Below are 16747 nucleotides of genomic sequence, written 5' to 3'. Positions count from 1 at the left end.
TTGAGCACATATAGATAGACCTCAGCACTCTCTGACATGCCCCAGAGGCAGCCAGGAGAGTCAGGAAGGCAGGGAGGGGACCTGTGGTATTGGTCTGTTTACTCTGCGCTCCCAACAAATATTCGCTGTTTTACCAACAGAACAAATTCCCATTCTGGCCCTTCCACATACATAAATGAGTGCTGTGTCCCGGAATTAATAGACTTAACGAGCCCAGTGACCAGAAAAGTGCTTAGGCTACGAATTTGCTCAACAGAAGTGCAGTGTCAAAGGGTTCCAGTCTGGTCACACGTCCAAAGGGAAAAGGTTCAACAGTTCATTGATGGGAATGCTTTTTATGTGCTCCAGTCTGCCAGTGGGGAGGGTAATCGAGTCCGGCAGGCCGGCGGGGGCTGAATGGCAGACGTGGGGGCCATGGGATCAGTGTTTTGATAACAAGTGTCTGCTGCTCTTTGGGTCTGGGGGTTGATGCCTTTTGTGCTGCCCCTACCGTCCGTTAGGCCTGCATGACTGCGCCATGTCAGAAAGCGCCACAGACAGGGACAAGGACACACACTGGGCCCCCTAGTCACCTCCCCAGTCCTGCATTGGTCACCAAATCACTGACTACAAATACTATATAGTATACATATAAAGTCTAGTCTAGTCTAGTTTTTCCTCTAATGGAACAGATTTAACACTGCCCCCCATTGTCTCTGCATGTCAGGCTTGGACTGATTAACTTGTTTCCATTGCCCACTAGGCTGAGGGCTCATATTTAGTCAGGGTCAGTGTGTGCAGTGACAATAAATCCCACCTGTGTGTTTTGGCCTCTGTCAACGATAGACTCACTGTTGGCTGGAGAATGGCTGTATCTGGGTGGCAGACAAAACCTGGCAGCACCGTCCTGACCTGAAGTTACCTGATGTTACAGATTATCCTGTTTGGTCCTGTTTAGAAGTGGCCTGCTGTTTATCAACACTTTGTCCATGTGTCCCCTGTAGTGAGCCCTGGATGCAGAGTACGGTCAGGACTGCACATGTTCATTTGAGATTTACGTCAATGTAAAGCACAAAGGCTGAGATCACACTTCTCAGGGGGCTCAGCTTAAATTGGTTATAAAAACAACCACCAAGGCTTTAGACATTGACGAGTGGTTGTTTTCTTGACACAATTTAAACTTGTCTTATAAACTGAGCTGATTAAGTATCACTACCAAGTTGATTTTAATAAAGGACCTTAGTATTATTTTCTGGGAAAAATGTCATGTTTCCAAATGTGGTTTTGTTTCTTTTGACTGAAAACCACAAGAAGTGCCAGTATGACAGTCCATTACAAATGATTTAGAGCGGCTAAGGGTCAATGTTTTATGGTCCATCCATCTCCACTTCCATTCCAATCCTCAATTTAGGGAAGACTGAACATCACAAAGCATGACTGGAATTTAGACCCTGTGCTGCAAGTTGTTTTAGGGATTACCATTAACAAACACTGCGGAAATCACATGTGAGCATCCCGTCATGTGACTTCCTATTGCTTCTGTGAGCGTTGATTTCGGCCAGCTAAAGTACTTATTGCATTTTCTCTGCTTGGTTTTGCTGCACGCAAAGCAGGACTACAGGAATACTGAGAGAAACTAGTGCTGGATGGAGCTGAAAGAATGTAACAGAAAGGAAGATAATAAAGGATCAACAAATCCCTGCTCTACTTTCAAATCAGTTGGCCCACCTGCTTTGTATTAGAGGGCAGCGCTGTTTGTCGGAAGGCATGGGGTCATCGGCGCAGACGCTATAAGTCTGCAGTCAAAGGCATACAGATGCTGCAGTAACCTCTGCCTCTCATTTATAGAAGCCGCTGGCCCCACATCTGCTTACATCTGTGCAATGCATTTACTTGCCTAACTAGCGCAGCTACTCCTCTATGAGTCTGGAGTCCTTCTTACATAACCACATTGCCTCACTCCCCTAATGTTGGAGCGGGTTTAATGAAAATTTGCTTTATTAAGATCTTACAATTTTGAATCACCCAAATCACTCTGGTACATTTGAAGGTGTAATTTAGTATCACCACTGAGATGTCAAGCTGTAATATTCCTGCTTCTTTGGCTACAAAACTACCACCATTAATTTCAAATAATTATTTATATTAGTTTTAATTTGTAGAAATTGCAACTTTGGATGTTATTGTAGTTATTATGCATACAGACATTTATGCACAGATTCAGCCACTTTAAGGGCCAAGTGTTAAATGAGCAGGTCAAGGTACGTATTTGTCCAGTACGTATTCTGGTCTTTACTGGGCCTGTCTGTACACAAGATTGGACCTGTGCTGTAACCAAGCTCATTTTATTTCATAAACGGAACAGGGCCAAAAGAGGTTCTAAGTGCTTGGATGCTTTTGGGAAAGGCAGGCCAGAGCATTGATTCACTCCACCTGCCACCAGCACATTGAGCCCAGATTCTGCCAAATCCTCAGACCCACTACTGTTTTCTTTTACTCGCCTTTGCAAGAGTTCAATGCCTTTTCAACACTTGATAGATCCCTGTGAAATTCCTCCTCACAGACCTGGCTTCATTGTCTGATAAATGCCATTCCACCCCACAGGCTTGACCTCAGTCATCAGTGTCTGCCTCAGCACCATTAGGTGCAGATAAACATTTCCATCAATGGCAGAAAATGAATGGATATGTTTATGTATTTCTAATTGATTGTATACCATTATGATAGGCTCTCTCTGATCAAGCTTGACATTTGTGATTTAAAAACTGCATTTTTTCTGTCATAGTCATAAAGACAAATTCCTTGTATTAATGTTTGCCAAATGTGATGGAAACCCGACAGAGCATCGCGCCCTATTCGTCAACTGCAGAGTGTGTTAAGCATTATTGTCCCCACATGGTGTTTAGTTTAAGGTTGTCAGCAGCTGTCTGATTCTTCTTCTCCTTGTTCTTCTCCTCAGTCTCTCCCAGGTGTGTCCACAATGGGAAGGAGTTTTCCGAGGGTGAGGTGTACCGCATGGACCCCTGCTGGCTGTGTCAGTGCCGTGGAGGAATCTCCTTCTGCTCCAAGGCAGAGTGCGCTGAGCTGGAATGTGAAAACTTCTACATTCCTGAGGGCGAGTGTTGCCCTGTCTGCATAGGTACACAGCTTTATCTTAATATTTTGTTGTGGCAACGTAATTCTTCATTACACTAGAATGGGAGATTCTGTTCTACACTTGTGCTTTTGAGATTTAAGCCATGGGTGATGTGGCACGGAGGAGAAGTTCTGTGTGGCCCGCTGGCAGAGTGGAAAGCTGACAACCGGAAAGGTAGAGGTGATATCAAAACCCACCATGCCTGACACCTCCAGTGTGACCCTACCTTAATGGTTTCCTACATAACCAGTTTCCACAGTTGTTAACATACCTGGCATACAAGACACACACTAAAGAGCCAGCCAGGGAACATTTTCCACTGGGGAGGCTTAAGAACATAAAAACCCTTTTTCAGAGTGTACGGCTTGGCTTTGTAATATTTGGCTCTGGGGCTTAATGAGGGGGGGGCAATCGCAAAACACATGTGTTCAAAGCCAGGTAGGGAGCATTGATATGTGCACTTGTTAAAAAAAGGGGTTGCAGTGCATATGGCAACCATATTACAGTCTGCCAGAAGCCAATGGATGGAGACAGTAACCAGTTTTAGCGTGTGCCCGTTTGGCTACAGTTGATTGGGTGCATGAGAGCAAGGGGAGAAGACCAAGAGCAAGACTGCATAGGGGATCATGTTAGGACAGTGTTTGAGGTACACCTGGAATATGTAAGCATTTAGATAGATGGTATGGAATGCTTTCATCTTTTACTAATGGAAAACTGCTCTTACTTAATGTTTGGCTCACGGAAAACAATGACTGTAAGGCTCTTAATCTGGATTGAGAGATGTAAAGTATTTAAAGATACAAGGTGTGATTATACTTGAAGATGTACTAATCAATATTTAACAGTAGATCAAATGACTATTTGCAATGTCAAAGGTATTAGTTGTAATAATAAGCCCATAGAGAGTTATTACTTGACACAATAATCTTTCAGTTTTGGTTTTATAGCCCATGACTTTTCTGTTTTGGTTCATTCTTATCGGACAGACAAAGTTAGTGCTTAGCTATTGAACATAGTGCATAGATATTTAGCAGATATTTTAATCATAAATTGGTCAAGACCAATAACAGAGCTAAAAGGAAAGTGAATATTGGAGATAAAACACGACTCCATGTCGGCTGGATGTGAAATTTATAAATTAATAATAGGTCAGTTATGTGTATGCAGCTTGTCCCGAATGGCCAAAAGATTAATAAATACAGGTTTCATTTTTTACACTGAAAACTTGACAACCTTGGCTTGGACTTGGAGACAAAACATTTTTAACAGGAAGCAAATGGAAAGATGCGATCATGTTGTATTATGGGTATATATAGACTATAACTATACAACTATGGCTGTATAGTTTACAGCCAGATGGATGGAACCTCAGTTGCCAAAACTCAGATCAGATAGGACACATAGGATCCCTGTGCACAAAACACAGCAACCTTTCTCTCTCTGACACACATCCAGTTAGCCACACTATCACATAAACACAGAAATATGAACACACTTTTGTTTCATACAAACACAAAGAGAAAATGCTGAGACTACCTTCTAACCTGTCTCATTACAAATAAACAGTGTAACAAAACAATGAAAACTGTTTATGGTAAATGAAAAAAGACTCCCAGGGCTGGGCTCAGGCATCATACATCCCCTCTAGCTGAGCAGAATGGCTTTTTAACTGTCCCAAACCTTAGGGTTACTACTTGAGACTACATGCGACAGATCTAAAATTCACTGTGGACACTGTGGGGACCAGCAGTTATGAATGTCATCACCCTTGCTGTTTTTCAAATGATGAAATCTCTCTCAGGACGACACAGCAATACAATTTAAATCCCTATGTATGTTATTGTAAAGCCAGGGTCCCACTCCCTACTTATAAAATGTAGATAAGTCATCCAAATTCAACAGTTCTTGGTGACAAGCCAGTTTCCATATCTTGTTAGCTCCCTCATGGAGTATACTGCTTCCTTCGGCTCTGCTCTCACTCTGTCTCATGTTAATCCAATTACAGTAGAGGATGTACCAAACTATACATGTGACTGCTGAGAAATGGATCAAAGATTCACCTCTTCTCTCGCTCCATTCCTTCACCCACAATGTGTATTTCTTTCCTCTCAGATGTGGAGTTATTGTCAATGGATAGCACTAAGGCCAGTTGCTGGGTGAATAATAAGCTGCGGGGCCATGAGGAGCAGTGGAAAGAGGACGATTGCACCTTCTGCCAGTGTGTGGACGGAGAACCACACTGCACAGCCATGGCCTGCAAACAGAGCTGCCAATACCCTGTCAAGATCCCGGGAGAGTGCTGTCCCTTCTGTGAAGGTATAGAGAGCTGTGTTGGTCTTTTGTATACGTGCATCATATCTAAGGTATAGCTCCATATCTATAATAGGTACACATTAGCCCACATACCACATGTCGGAGGCTCCTGTGGCCCCAGAGCTTTGCTACAGAGGACATGTCGGCATGGGCTCATTAAAGGGGAGGCCACGGAGCATTCTTTAAGCTGCAGGGTTCATTGTGTTCCTTTATTACCCATGCCCACCAAAATGAGACCCACCTGTGTGTGTGCGGCTGTGCCGTGCTAGAAACGCAGGAGCCTGCACAATTGAATTGGATCCCTTTTTTGTGAGTGTAATTAGTTACAGCTCGTTGGGCTGCTCCCCCCACTGAACGTGGCAAGAGACGTTTGATGGGAATAGCTATGGTGCTTGTCTGTTCCAAACTGTTCTCATCCTTTCTTGTGGCTTCACAATAAAGCTGGCTCTGATTCTGAGTCTGTCTAACGTCAGTCCAGGAGACACTCGTATTGTCTTCACTGGTAGTGCTAGAGCTGAAACATGCTTTTTAGACAAATGTAATGTATTAATGGGAGACAGTTCCACACAATAAGACTTAGAGGTATAATCCCCCTTACAGTGCCACCCTGCTGTAATTGCTCTACATTTATCTGTAATTACTGTTTACCCCAAAATAAGAGCAGTGTAAATAGGTAGCTATTACAGCTGGCACAAAAAACCATTGAACACCTGGGGGCATACTAGCACACTTATATAAAAAACAGAAAGAAATGTATTAAAGAAATCACAGTTTGTTCTTTGTTGTATACTGTTGCTCTCCTGCAAAGTTCTTACCCTCCATCATCTCTTTTGTTCTCCAGAGCCTTCTTACGAAACAGTTAGCCCCATGCTATGCCCTCCTCTGGTAAACTGCTCCTTGTCAGGGAATGACTGCCTCTACGGCTTCCAACAGGACAGAAATGGATGTCTGCTCTGCCAGTGTCTCAATAGTAAGTTCACTTTTCTCACTTTACGTTAAACCCAAAGGGTTACAAATTAAATTGTAATTTCCAGGCTGGGGATCAATAAATAGTATAAATTAAATAAATTCCTGCATTAAAATGGTGCACACTGTATTTAGCTGTTTGCTCACGCTGATGTCAAAACAATCTGGAAACCACTGTGTTTTGACAGCAACAAAGACATGTTCACATTCATGACCGCTTATTTTTGTACATGGCTACAGTCTTTGAAAGTTTCTCTGTCACAAGAATGTTCCTGTAAGCAGCACCAAAGCAACTCATGCCTTTGCCTTTGATGGATTGCTGTGCCCATGATCAGAATACCTCTGCCTCAACTCTTTCAGATGACTCCTGCCCTGACCTGGGAAAATACTGTTCACTGCAATGCCCAATGGGCTACAAGAAGGATGATTTTGGCTGTGATGTGTGTGAGTGCAGCATACCCGTGCAAAGGTGCCGACCTTTGACCTGCACTAAGACCTGCCCCTATGGATATGTGTAAGTATGCCCAGTGACACTGTGGGTTTCTCATCCCCCAAATCCAGCTACATGTATGTGTCATGTATGTTTTCAGACCGTTTAAAGACATCTGTGGCTGCCAGTGACATGATATGTAGATATATGAGAAACTATACACTTTGCTCTTACATGCTCATAAGCTCATAAAACCTAAGTTGACAGTTTGGAAATGCTGTTATGTTGACGAGAGATTGAGTTTTTCTTGATGGAAAATGTTTGCGTCCTAAAATCTGTGTTTAAAGGGGTTTTAGTTTTCATAAATTCCATTAAAGTTTTTTCCCAGTCACTTCCTGTATTTAAACTGGTATGGTTGAAGAAGGAGTTTAAATTATCAAGTGATGCCCAAAGGCCAGTCAGTGGCTGCTTAGTCCTGGTAAAAAGGGAAGTCAAACAGGCTGTTGCAACAGTAGTTTGGCATCCAAGATCAAAGGGTCTACCTTGGTGGACAATCCTAGGTCTCTAAATCTGTGTTTGTGCATGTTTGTGTGTGAGTAATAACTCAGCTCCCTGCAACTCCTCACCTCCTAATCCCATTTAATCCAATCAAACATCTGGAAGTGCTCTCTACCCGGACGCTCAGTCCCCAGGCACCACTCTCTTTCATAAATCATTGTTCCGTCTCAATACAACGATCAAAAACACACCAGGACAAAAGCAGCCTTTATGAAACTTATACAGTTGGGATTCTTTCGGGTATCTCAACCGTGCTCTGTGAAGCCACGGCTCAAGATAAGCCCAACTATGTCTGCGCTGTATACCAGAGGAGAGGAGAGATGATGAGGGGGACCCTGTGGGGAAACGAAGAGCAGGAAGTCCTGGCTTTATCCTTCATAAGCAGATGTTTAGATCTAGCCTCAGAAGTCTAAAATCCTCTGCGAGCTTGCCAGCCATACAATGCAGATCTGTCTCCTCACACAGGACTTCTGCATGCAGCCACCACAAAGAAACAAAAAGCACAAAAGATCTATGTGTTTATACTGGCTGTATTGATGACATCCTGTGAGTACTGTAATGTACATATCCAAAACTGAAGGCAAAGGCCTCCAAAGCAGGATGACTGTAAACTATGTACATTATGTACTATGTACAAACTATGTAACTATGTGCTGCACATTTATCTCTTGTGTTAACACTCGAGATGAAGGACATTCTTAGTGCAGTTCTTGCAACTGAAGTTATGTTTTCTGTCCTTCATATCTCAAAATCATCACTTTGGCATAAATGGCATTCTTCTGGCCACCAAAGTTGCTGCACACTGGAAATTGTGCCGAGCCAGCAGTTCCAGGACCCCAGGGCCCTCAGTGCCTCCCCAAGCCCCTCTATCCTCCTGGAGCCCAAAGCGCTACTTAGAATTCCACACACCATCTTCAAACAAAGCCTTGCTCTAAGGTTGCAGCACTCTCTGTCTCTGTATTTGTACAGTGAGGCACTGGCCAAGTGTTGTTTCAACAGCTCTTATTGCTGTTTCAGCACAGACAGGGTCTTCTGTTTGCCGAGCCTGTGATGCTCTGTCCTCTTTATAGGACGCAGCACCGTCCATTAGGGCTGCACAATTAATCACAATTTAATTGAAATCGCAATATGAACTAGTGCAATATCCAAATTGCGGGGGGGCGCAATATTTGTTAAAGGCCAAATATGTGTCAAACCCTTCTAAAATAAAGTGTTGTGGTGCTGCAGAGACTTCCTGGCCTACAAATCGTATCCTACAGACTAAAAAAAAAAAATCTTTTTTTGGTACAGATCGTTGCAAAAAATAACACTTCAACCATTTTATTACCATTATTTATATTTTTCAATGAAAATGAGAATAACAATACAAAAATGATCATTCCCTCCAATATTGTGAATCATATCACAATCGCAATATCAGTGAAAATAATTGCAATTAGATATTGTCTTGATATCGTGCAGCCCTACTGTCCATGGCTAAAACCCATGGAAGGTACTGCGGCTTTTTTTTATTTATGCTGCCCTGGCAGATGAAGATTAATGGAGTCATTAACTAGGCCTAATGAGACCACTTCTTCATAAAATGGGTATTATCACTTAATATTATCACACACACGAGAGACTCAAGAGAGGAGAGACTCAAGAGAGAGGCTAGCTGAGTGAGAGAGGCTGAATGAGACAGGGAGGGATAGAGAGGATGTCTAGAATGAGGGATGACTAGTTACAGGTCATTCCTTCATCTGGGTATTTGACAATTTATCAAGCTGCAGTTTATCCATGTTCTATTAGACAGATAATTAGATTCTACTGGCTTATTTACACCCTCTGCATCTTCTGCACTTCATGCTGCTCCTGTGTCTTTGTATGTGAGGATATCCTTTTAATGTTGCTTTGCTCTGACAACTGTACTTTCTTTTCTGTCTTTTTGTGTACTGATCAATCCAACAAGCCTATATCAGGTCTTATCTGAGCACTGCTCTTTGGTGTTGCCACATGCTTTTGGAGCAATTCAGATGGCAACAGGGTAAATTAAAAGCACCTGAATTGGCTTTAGATTGCTCCTTCTTCATCTTTGGGTTGGTATAATGTGCAAACTACAGGGATGTCACATGTTGGCTTGTTATTTGGCCTTCTTCAAATGCGGCTAATATAGACAGGGGGAAGCTGGCCCAGATGTTGATTATACCAGACTTGAGCATCTGGATTTTACTCAGTCACACCATGTTGCTCCATCACCTCTGTACATCCTGGAGATGTCCTCAATGTGAAGCCATTTTTAATCTAGCGGTTTGGCATCTTTATGCCTCCATGCTGGTGATAGATGTGGCCGAGGACAAAGGGATTTGATTTTGGAGGGTAAAGTTTACTGTGACAAGGAAAGAAGGAGAGATTGTGACCATATTTCTTATTTGGTCAGATACTAAATTGTAAAGATCCTCTGTGCTGCTGGTTTTGAAGATGTGTCAAGCATCCCCGTTTTAGAATTTGTAGCTTCTTTGCAGTAATATTAATAAGTAATTACTCATTGGTTTTGCTGATATTAAGGTCATTGTTAAAGCTAGTACTCTGTACTCTCCTGTAAAAAGTGAAGACAGTATGTTTCTCACTGGAACTTATTCACTGAAATACATTGATGACTTCCATTTCACCAAAAAATACACTTTTTATACGTGTGCTTCCTAATTTGCATGTTTGTTGCCTTGCAGGAGAAACAAGCATGGGTGTGAGATGTGTCGCTGTGTCAAGTGTCCTCCCTTCACCTGTGGCAAGCAGTGCATCGACGGCTATCGACAGAACAGAAAGGGCTGCTCCATCTGCATGTGTAAAGGCAAGTGACAATGTTTCTGATAGTTTGGGGATGATTTGCTGATGCTTTCACAAGATATTGGGATTGATTCAGTCCTAAGAGGATGAACCGCGCTGATTATGGCGAGATCTTGATCTTCCCTCTACCACACATTTCATACATCAAGTTACCTCCTGACACATAACTACAGTTTCACCACAAGGTCTTAGTTTTAAGCAGTGTAAAGGGTAGCGGGTGGAAGGAGATGGGAAAGCTCTGTCTGCCACTAAGCTGCTGATTTGATTTCCTTTAACCTTCTTCTGCTCTACTGTGGAGACTTTTATGTATGCTTGTTTTGATTATTGGTGGTGTTTAGCTTTATCCAGGGGCTGTGTGTGCGCAACTCAAATTAGATTCCCTCAACCCCTAAGTTTAAAGCAAGTATGCAGATGCCATATTTATGCTGCACCACATTTTATGTGATGTGTTTATTTTGCCAATAAAACATAGTATTATAAATATTTCAGCTTCAAATATGCTTGGTGGTTTTCCTGTATGGTGAGGTGATCAGTGCAGCTGGCTCCTCATCTCCACAACCAGGGACACACACAGACCTAAACCTAAAACTTGTGGACTTCTAAAATATTAAGGGATAGGAAACTTTTTTTGGAAGTATGTTTTTCTGTGTGTGTTGTTTTTAAGTATTCCAATTAAATAGAAGAGACAAGAAACATCTGCCTGAACTCTGCTACACCGTACAGTCCACTGTGTTTGTTCCGGATCCCACTGAATCCCTACAAACTTTAAGAGCCATGCTGAGTTTAACACATGCTGGGGCCCAGTTACAGGCAACAAACGTTTTCAGTTGGCTAGAATTGTGGGAGATTAATAAAGCTTTCTTTGTGGCTGGATTATAAATGGATTATTGGAACATAAATATGCAATAAAGGAATATATTCTCGACTGTTGTATGTTCCACTATATGGAACCATTACCACTTAGCACTCATTTTAGCCTCTAATGAAATTGGACCTAAAACAATAATACTGGCCCATTTTACTGTAAATCATAAAAGTACTTAATGAAATGTCCAGAGTGAATTTACAGGGTCTCTTGACAAAGCAGTCTATTAGGCCTTTTGAAGTTTTGGACTGCTACTCCAAGAGTCCTCAACCATCCCAGTAATGTCTGTGCCTTTAATGCTTGTGTCTCTAGAAAGCGGCCATGTCCCAAGCACCACTCCCCCGGCCCCGATGCCCAGCTATTGCCTCACCTCCAATGGACACCGATATGAGGAAGGTGATGGCTGGCACGACGGTTGTCGTGACTGCTACTGCCACTCTAGAAGGGAGATGTGTGTGCTCATTTCCTGCCCCGTACCCAGATGTTCTCACCCAGTTGTAAGACCTGACCAGTGTTGTCCTACATGTGAGGGTATGTCAAACTTTATTTATTTATATTATATCCAATTTTAAAGAATAATATCAGTTTTAAAGTATATCCCGTTTTAAAGGACAATTCATAGTTGTTATAGTCTCACATGGCCAGACCTTCCTCCACAGCGCTGTGAAGGAGGGTATGGCTAGTGCTTTGTGCTTTTGGTTTATTGTCATTTCTTTAAACCAATCACAATCGGCATGGGCGGTGCTAAGCGCCGGACAGAGCCATGGTGCTGCGACAAAATGTAACAGATACTGTAGCTAGCTGTCTGGATTTACCCTGCGGAGGTCTGAGGAGCAGTTAACCATAGTCCTTATAAATCCTCATAGTTTCATCGACTTATATTTGTATATATACACACACATATATACACACACACACACACACACACACCTATATATACACACACACACTTTTTATACACACAATCTAGTTTTGGGGGTCTGGTAAGACAGTGACATTGCTCAGAGGAAGACACATCACACAGTCAGATGGCTTTAAAAATAAAAATAAAAAAATAAAATAAAAAAATGACAAAACACAATAACTGGACCCACATTCTGGAAATACACAGTATAGAGTCCCCTAACAGCTGAATCAACAGAGAGTATTGAGTCTCTAGCTAGCATTCAAGCTTTTTGGATTCGCAGGCCACAGAAACTCTCAAACACACAGTCTCTGTCTGTTTCTCTAAAAATGGAAGGCACACTGATCCACACCCACACTTTCTTTTTTTAATCCACGACCCTCTAACTCTTGCGGGGTATTTATGGAGGAGTGACTCAGTTGGCTGTTCAAATATTTAGGAGTGAAAGAATGTCTACAACTTTTAGAAGCTATACACACTTTGCAGTCAGGGGACAACAGGCTAACTCTTTGCAGATGTCTGATACTTTGCTGGACAGAAAGATGTTTTCAACTAAACTAGAGTGAAAACACAACTTGGACACAACCCTAAGCTGCCAGAGGCTTCTTGTTAATGGCTAGTGGTCTCCCATGCATCTTTATTCTAGTAACCTATGACTCTGTTACACTCTCAATATGGTTGCTTCACTTCATTGTGCACCAGTTATTGTTTGTGAATTTGATATCACACACGTGACTGTTTCCTCTCTTCCTCTCTCCTCACTCTACTCCAGATGATTCAGGCAGCGGTCTGCCAGAGGGGATGGACATGGTGGTGTGCAGAGCACCTGGGGGGGAATTCTATGTGGAGGGGGAGACCTGGAACCTGGACGAGTGCACAAGGTGCACCTGCAGGAAGGGACGTGTCCTGTGCGACACTGAAGTGTGTCCACCGGCTCTCTGCCAGACACCAATCAGAAACAAGAACACCTGTTGCCACGTATGCCCAGGTAAGAGAAAAAGGCTAGAGGAAAGCCGGGGTAATTTCAGATAAAATTCAGCATGGGTCACACTAAGTTGGGGTAGTGGCTAGGGAAGTAGGAATCTGTTTTGGATGTGCTATCAGCATGTGGTTTTGGAAGGTCTTGCATGTTGCACTCTGTAGGGGTTTTATGTCAGGCACACAGACTCATAAAGAAACCAGCCAAGACCGGTTGGATTTACATAGTGATCCTCCGGGCAGGCAGCAGCACATGTGAACAGCTTTCACCCAGCGGCCCACACTGGAGGTTCATCAAACTCCCTTATAGCTGGAAGGGCAAGAATGTACCAAATTTGACTGAATCTGTGCTATTCCTACTTTTTCATGGGAAAAAACTTTTGACACAAATGTCTAAGCGAATGCAAAACCTCAACCATATTTTATTTACAACTGTACCCAAACATTCAAGCCTCTTCTCATACACTTAGAATCAACATATCCCAAGCACTTTCAAGCATGAGGCCCACAAATCAGCAATGCATGACTGCGCCCTGCGCTTGAGAGCTGCTCCTCGAGAATGCCATCCCGCCTTATCGCTGCATCTCCCTTCACAAAAGCAGATTGTCAGAGGCCAGCCTTTGATTTATGTATGGGTCTGGTCACCAGGAATGTGGGAATAATACACATCTCACTGATGGCCCAATGATGTATGTGTACAGTAGGCTAGTGCAGTGTGTACATGCTAACTAAAGTCTTTGGTCATGAGAAGGCCATATATCACAGGGCCGCAGGGCCTGATGAGACGGAGAGATAAGGCCTTCGTCTGAACTAACATCTGCCATATGGAGACACTTGTGTTTAACATACTGTACAGTAAAGCATCTTATCTTCAACGTAACCCTAAAGGCCCAATAACTTCAGTGGATTGAGATGTTTTACAGCTGGGTTAAATGCAGGAGTCACACAGAAGCTAGCCTCTCCGTATAGTTATGTATAATTTAGACAAAATTACGTTATTCCTTTGAAAATGGCAATTCTCAACAAGCCTAACTTGAGCTATAACCTTACTTTGCCAAATCATATTATTAAGCGAGGAAACAGGCTGGGACATGACTTAGCACACAGCCCCATGTCTTACCTTAACCTCTGTGTATTTTCATTATTAACCCTATTTATGCCTCTGTGCAATGACAGAGGAGACACTAAGCCCCTTGCTGCCAGTGAACAACAGCCAGCAGGAGTACTGCATAACCAGCGATGGAGACGTGCTACTGGCTGGGGACTCCTGGAAGGCCAACGCCTGCACCAGCTGCACCTGCAACAACGGCACCATTCAGTGTTTCTCTCAGCGCTGTCCGGCTGCCAACTGCAGGGTTCCCGTCTTACGCAAGGGCCAGTGCTGCCCACACTGTCTCGGTGAGTATTTAGGTGTGTCTCATTATAGAGAAAGCTGCATTTACACAGTAAGCATATGTGCCAAAGATGCCGCTTTGAGTATTTTTATTACACTAAAAATATACACTGTATACACAAAATGTATAAACTTTGAATTTATACATTTTAAATGTTGTTTGTATTGCATACTAAAATGAGGTTTACGTAACACTTCCACAAAGTGAGAACAAGAGCTGTCAAAGTTTTGCACAACTACCATCCTTATAATAAGTGGTACCACTGGAACAGGGCACAGCCTGTTGTTGGGAAAGTTATAATTCATAATGCTGCCTGTTAAAAAAAAGAGGGCGTAGCTGAGGGAATGCCGGTTTCCAGACTGAATGTGTATGTATTTGTTCGTTAGACACAGCCACTCTGGCGCTACATGGGCAAATACCATCATTCGCAACAACATTCCACGTGACATACACACACGGTCCACTCGGAGCAAAAACATTCCTCAAGCATCCGCACATTCACACGTGTTTCCGGTCCCCGGCTGAATCGGCCCGCAACACTCTCTCTGTGGCAGCACAGGAAGGCAAAACTCCATGTCAGCTTTTCCTATAGAGGAAAACCTCCGCATAGGCTACCATTGTTCACCCTGATATGTAGCCGTTTTCTGGCCTTTGTTTTTGTTATTGGCCCTGTGGAAAACAGCTTTTTATGTAATGCCTTTACAAAGCGGTGCAGTGGAAGTTAAGGGGACAGTTCCTATAAACACGGCTTATCAACTGAGACACCAGGGAGTTCATACACTTACTCACAGTTGGAAATGTTTATGTCTGGAATGTTTTGCATTACACCAGCGGCATTTGTAAAGGATCTTACTCCTGTTTAAACAGAAATTACAACGTCAGTGCCAGTGATAGTGTCTACCAACGCCCCCAAGACAATGGTCCCTATTACAGTGGAGAGTGCAGTGTGGATGACCACAGTCACTGTACCACCTATCATTGCTGAGACAGGTACCTGTTCTCCACAAACACTCCTCTTCCTATTCCCTGTACACTGTGTAGTGGTAACCCCATCCTAGTTATTGGCATCATTGTATGCACTCTTCTTGCCAATTCCTGCAAATGTTTATACTTATAAAGGGTGTTTGGGATGCATTGATAAATGAGTGAAATTTCTACTAACTTATGCTGAACTTAAACAATATTGATGAATGGCTAAGCATGAGCTCTCTTGTGACACCTAAAGTTGATTTTCTATGCGTTTAGTACTGAGCTGGGATTTCTGCCAAAAACAAAGAAATAAGATGGTTTAAATTAAGATTGGTAAATAGGATGGGCACGGTAATGAAATATCTAATCGAATATCTAATATTGATGCTGTCTGTGTCCCACAGATGAGTCAGGTTTAGGTGAGAATTACCCCAGCCAAACAGAGATGGCCGTCATCTACCAATCAGCAGCCTGGATCCTGGCAGGTCTCCTGCTAGCTATTGTCATCTTCCTCGTCGTGGCATTACTCATCAACAAGAAAAAGAAGTGGGTGCAGATGTCCTGCTACAGCGCACCAAAGAAGGTGAGAAGTTAATCTGTAAATCACGTGAATCAGCTCGTTGTTTTGAGGGCTTAAAATGACCGTGTGGACAGTGTTAATCTGTGGATGGGTCACAGGGAGTTTTCCTTGATCTTCCAGATTCTGCTACAACCAGTGCTAAAACTGTCACGACATCAGGATTAATGTAGTTTCCCCTTGTGCGGCAAGGGGAAACATATACTGTTTTAACTTGAACAAGGTCATGTCCATCATAAAGTCTACAACTCTACCGCGAAATGAGATGGTGGTGTCAGAATATCTGACTTTGTCAGAGAGTATTCTCAGAAGCCATCTCGTGCAAGCTGACATAAATTAGCAAGCTTTCATCACCTACTATCCATAGTGACCTGAATTATGGCTTCAATCTAACAAGGGATTATGTTCTTTTTCCTTTCCCTGCTCAGACTGTGATGCTAAAGAAGCACGTAAACAAGAACTCAGTGGTCTACATGGAGCCCTCCAAGGAGAACAAATTTCAGAATGTGAAGAATGACTGCGGCATCATCCATTTCTCTCCAGAAATGAACTCCACCTGCGCAGACAAGATGACCATCCCAAGGGCCAAGCTGAGCATGGGAAACGACTGGACAAAGCGCTAACACACACACACACACACACACACACACACACACACACACACACACACACACACACACACACACACACACACACACACACACACACACACACACACACACACACACACACACACACACACACACACACACACACACACACACACACACACACACACACACACACCTCGAACTCTGCAGATCAGAGCTGTCCGGCACCTCCCGCTCTGTCTTATTGTTCCATGGTTTATATTTA

At 43.0% G+C, this 16747-nt stretch overlaps 1 protein-coding gene across 1 annotated transcript in view; it reads left to right on the top strand.

The window, feature by feature from the left end:
* Positions 1–16527, top strand: part of LOC116669755 (cysteine rich transmembrane BMP regulator 1 (chordin-like)) — a 29768-nt gene extending 13241 nt beyond the window's left edge. Inside the window, exons 5-15 of the mRNA XM_032499791.1 lie at positions 2939–3118; positions 5228–5431; positions 6270–6398; positions 6755–6908; positions 10088–10209; positions 11383–11601; positions 12747–12962; positions 14129–14350; positions 15214–15336; positions 15720–15898; positions 16321–16527. Of these exons, the coding sequence (XP_032355682.1) occupies positions 2939–3118; positions 5228–5431; positions 6270–6398; positions 6755–6908; positions 10088–10209; positions 11383–11601; positions 12747–12962; positions 14129–14350; positions 15214–15336; positions 15720–15898; positions 16321–16515 (1943 nt within the window). The 3' untranslated portion in view covers positions 16516–16527. The remainder of the gene's footprint in view (positions 1–2938; positions 3119–5227; positions 5432–6269; positions 6399–6754; positions 6909–10087; positions 10210–11382; positions 11602–12746; positions 12963–14128; positions 14351–15213; positions 15337–15719; positions 15899–16320) is intronic.
* Positions 16528–16747: the final 220 nt, after the last annotated feature.

Source organism: Etheostoma spectabile, chromosome 20 (assembly GCF_008692095.1).
Source record: "Etheostoma spectabile isolate EspeVRDwgs_2016 chromosome 20, UIUC_Espe_1.0, whole genome shotgun sequence".
Taxonomy (NCBI): Eukaryota; Metazoa; Chordata; class Actinopteri; order Perciformes; family Percidae; genus Etheostoma; species Etheostoma spectabile.
Note: the sequence above shows the minus strand (reverse complement) of the source record. Positions and strands in the feature narration are given on the sequence as shown.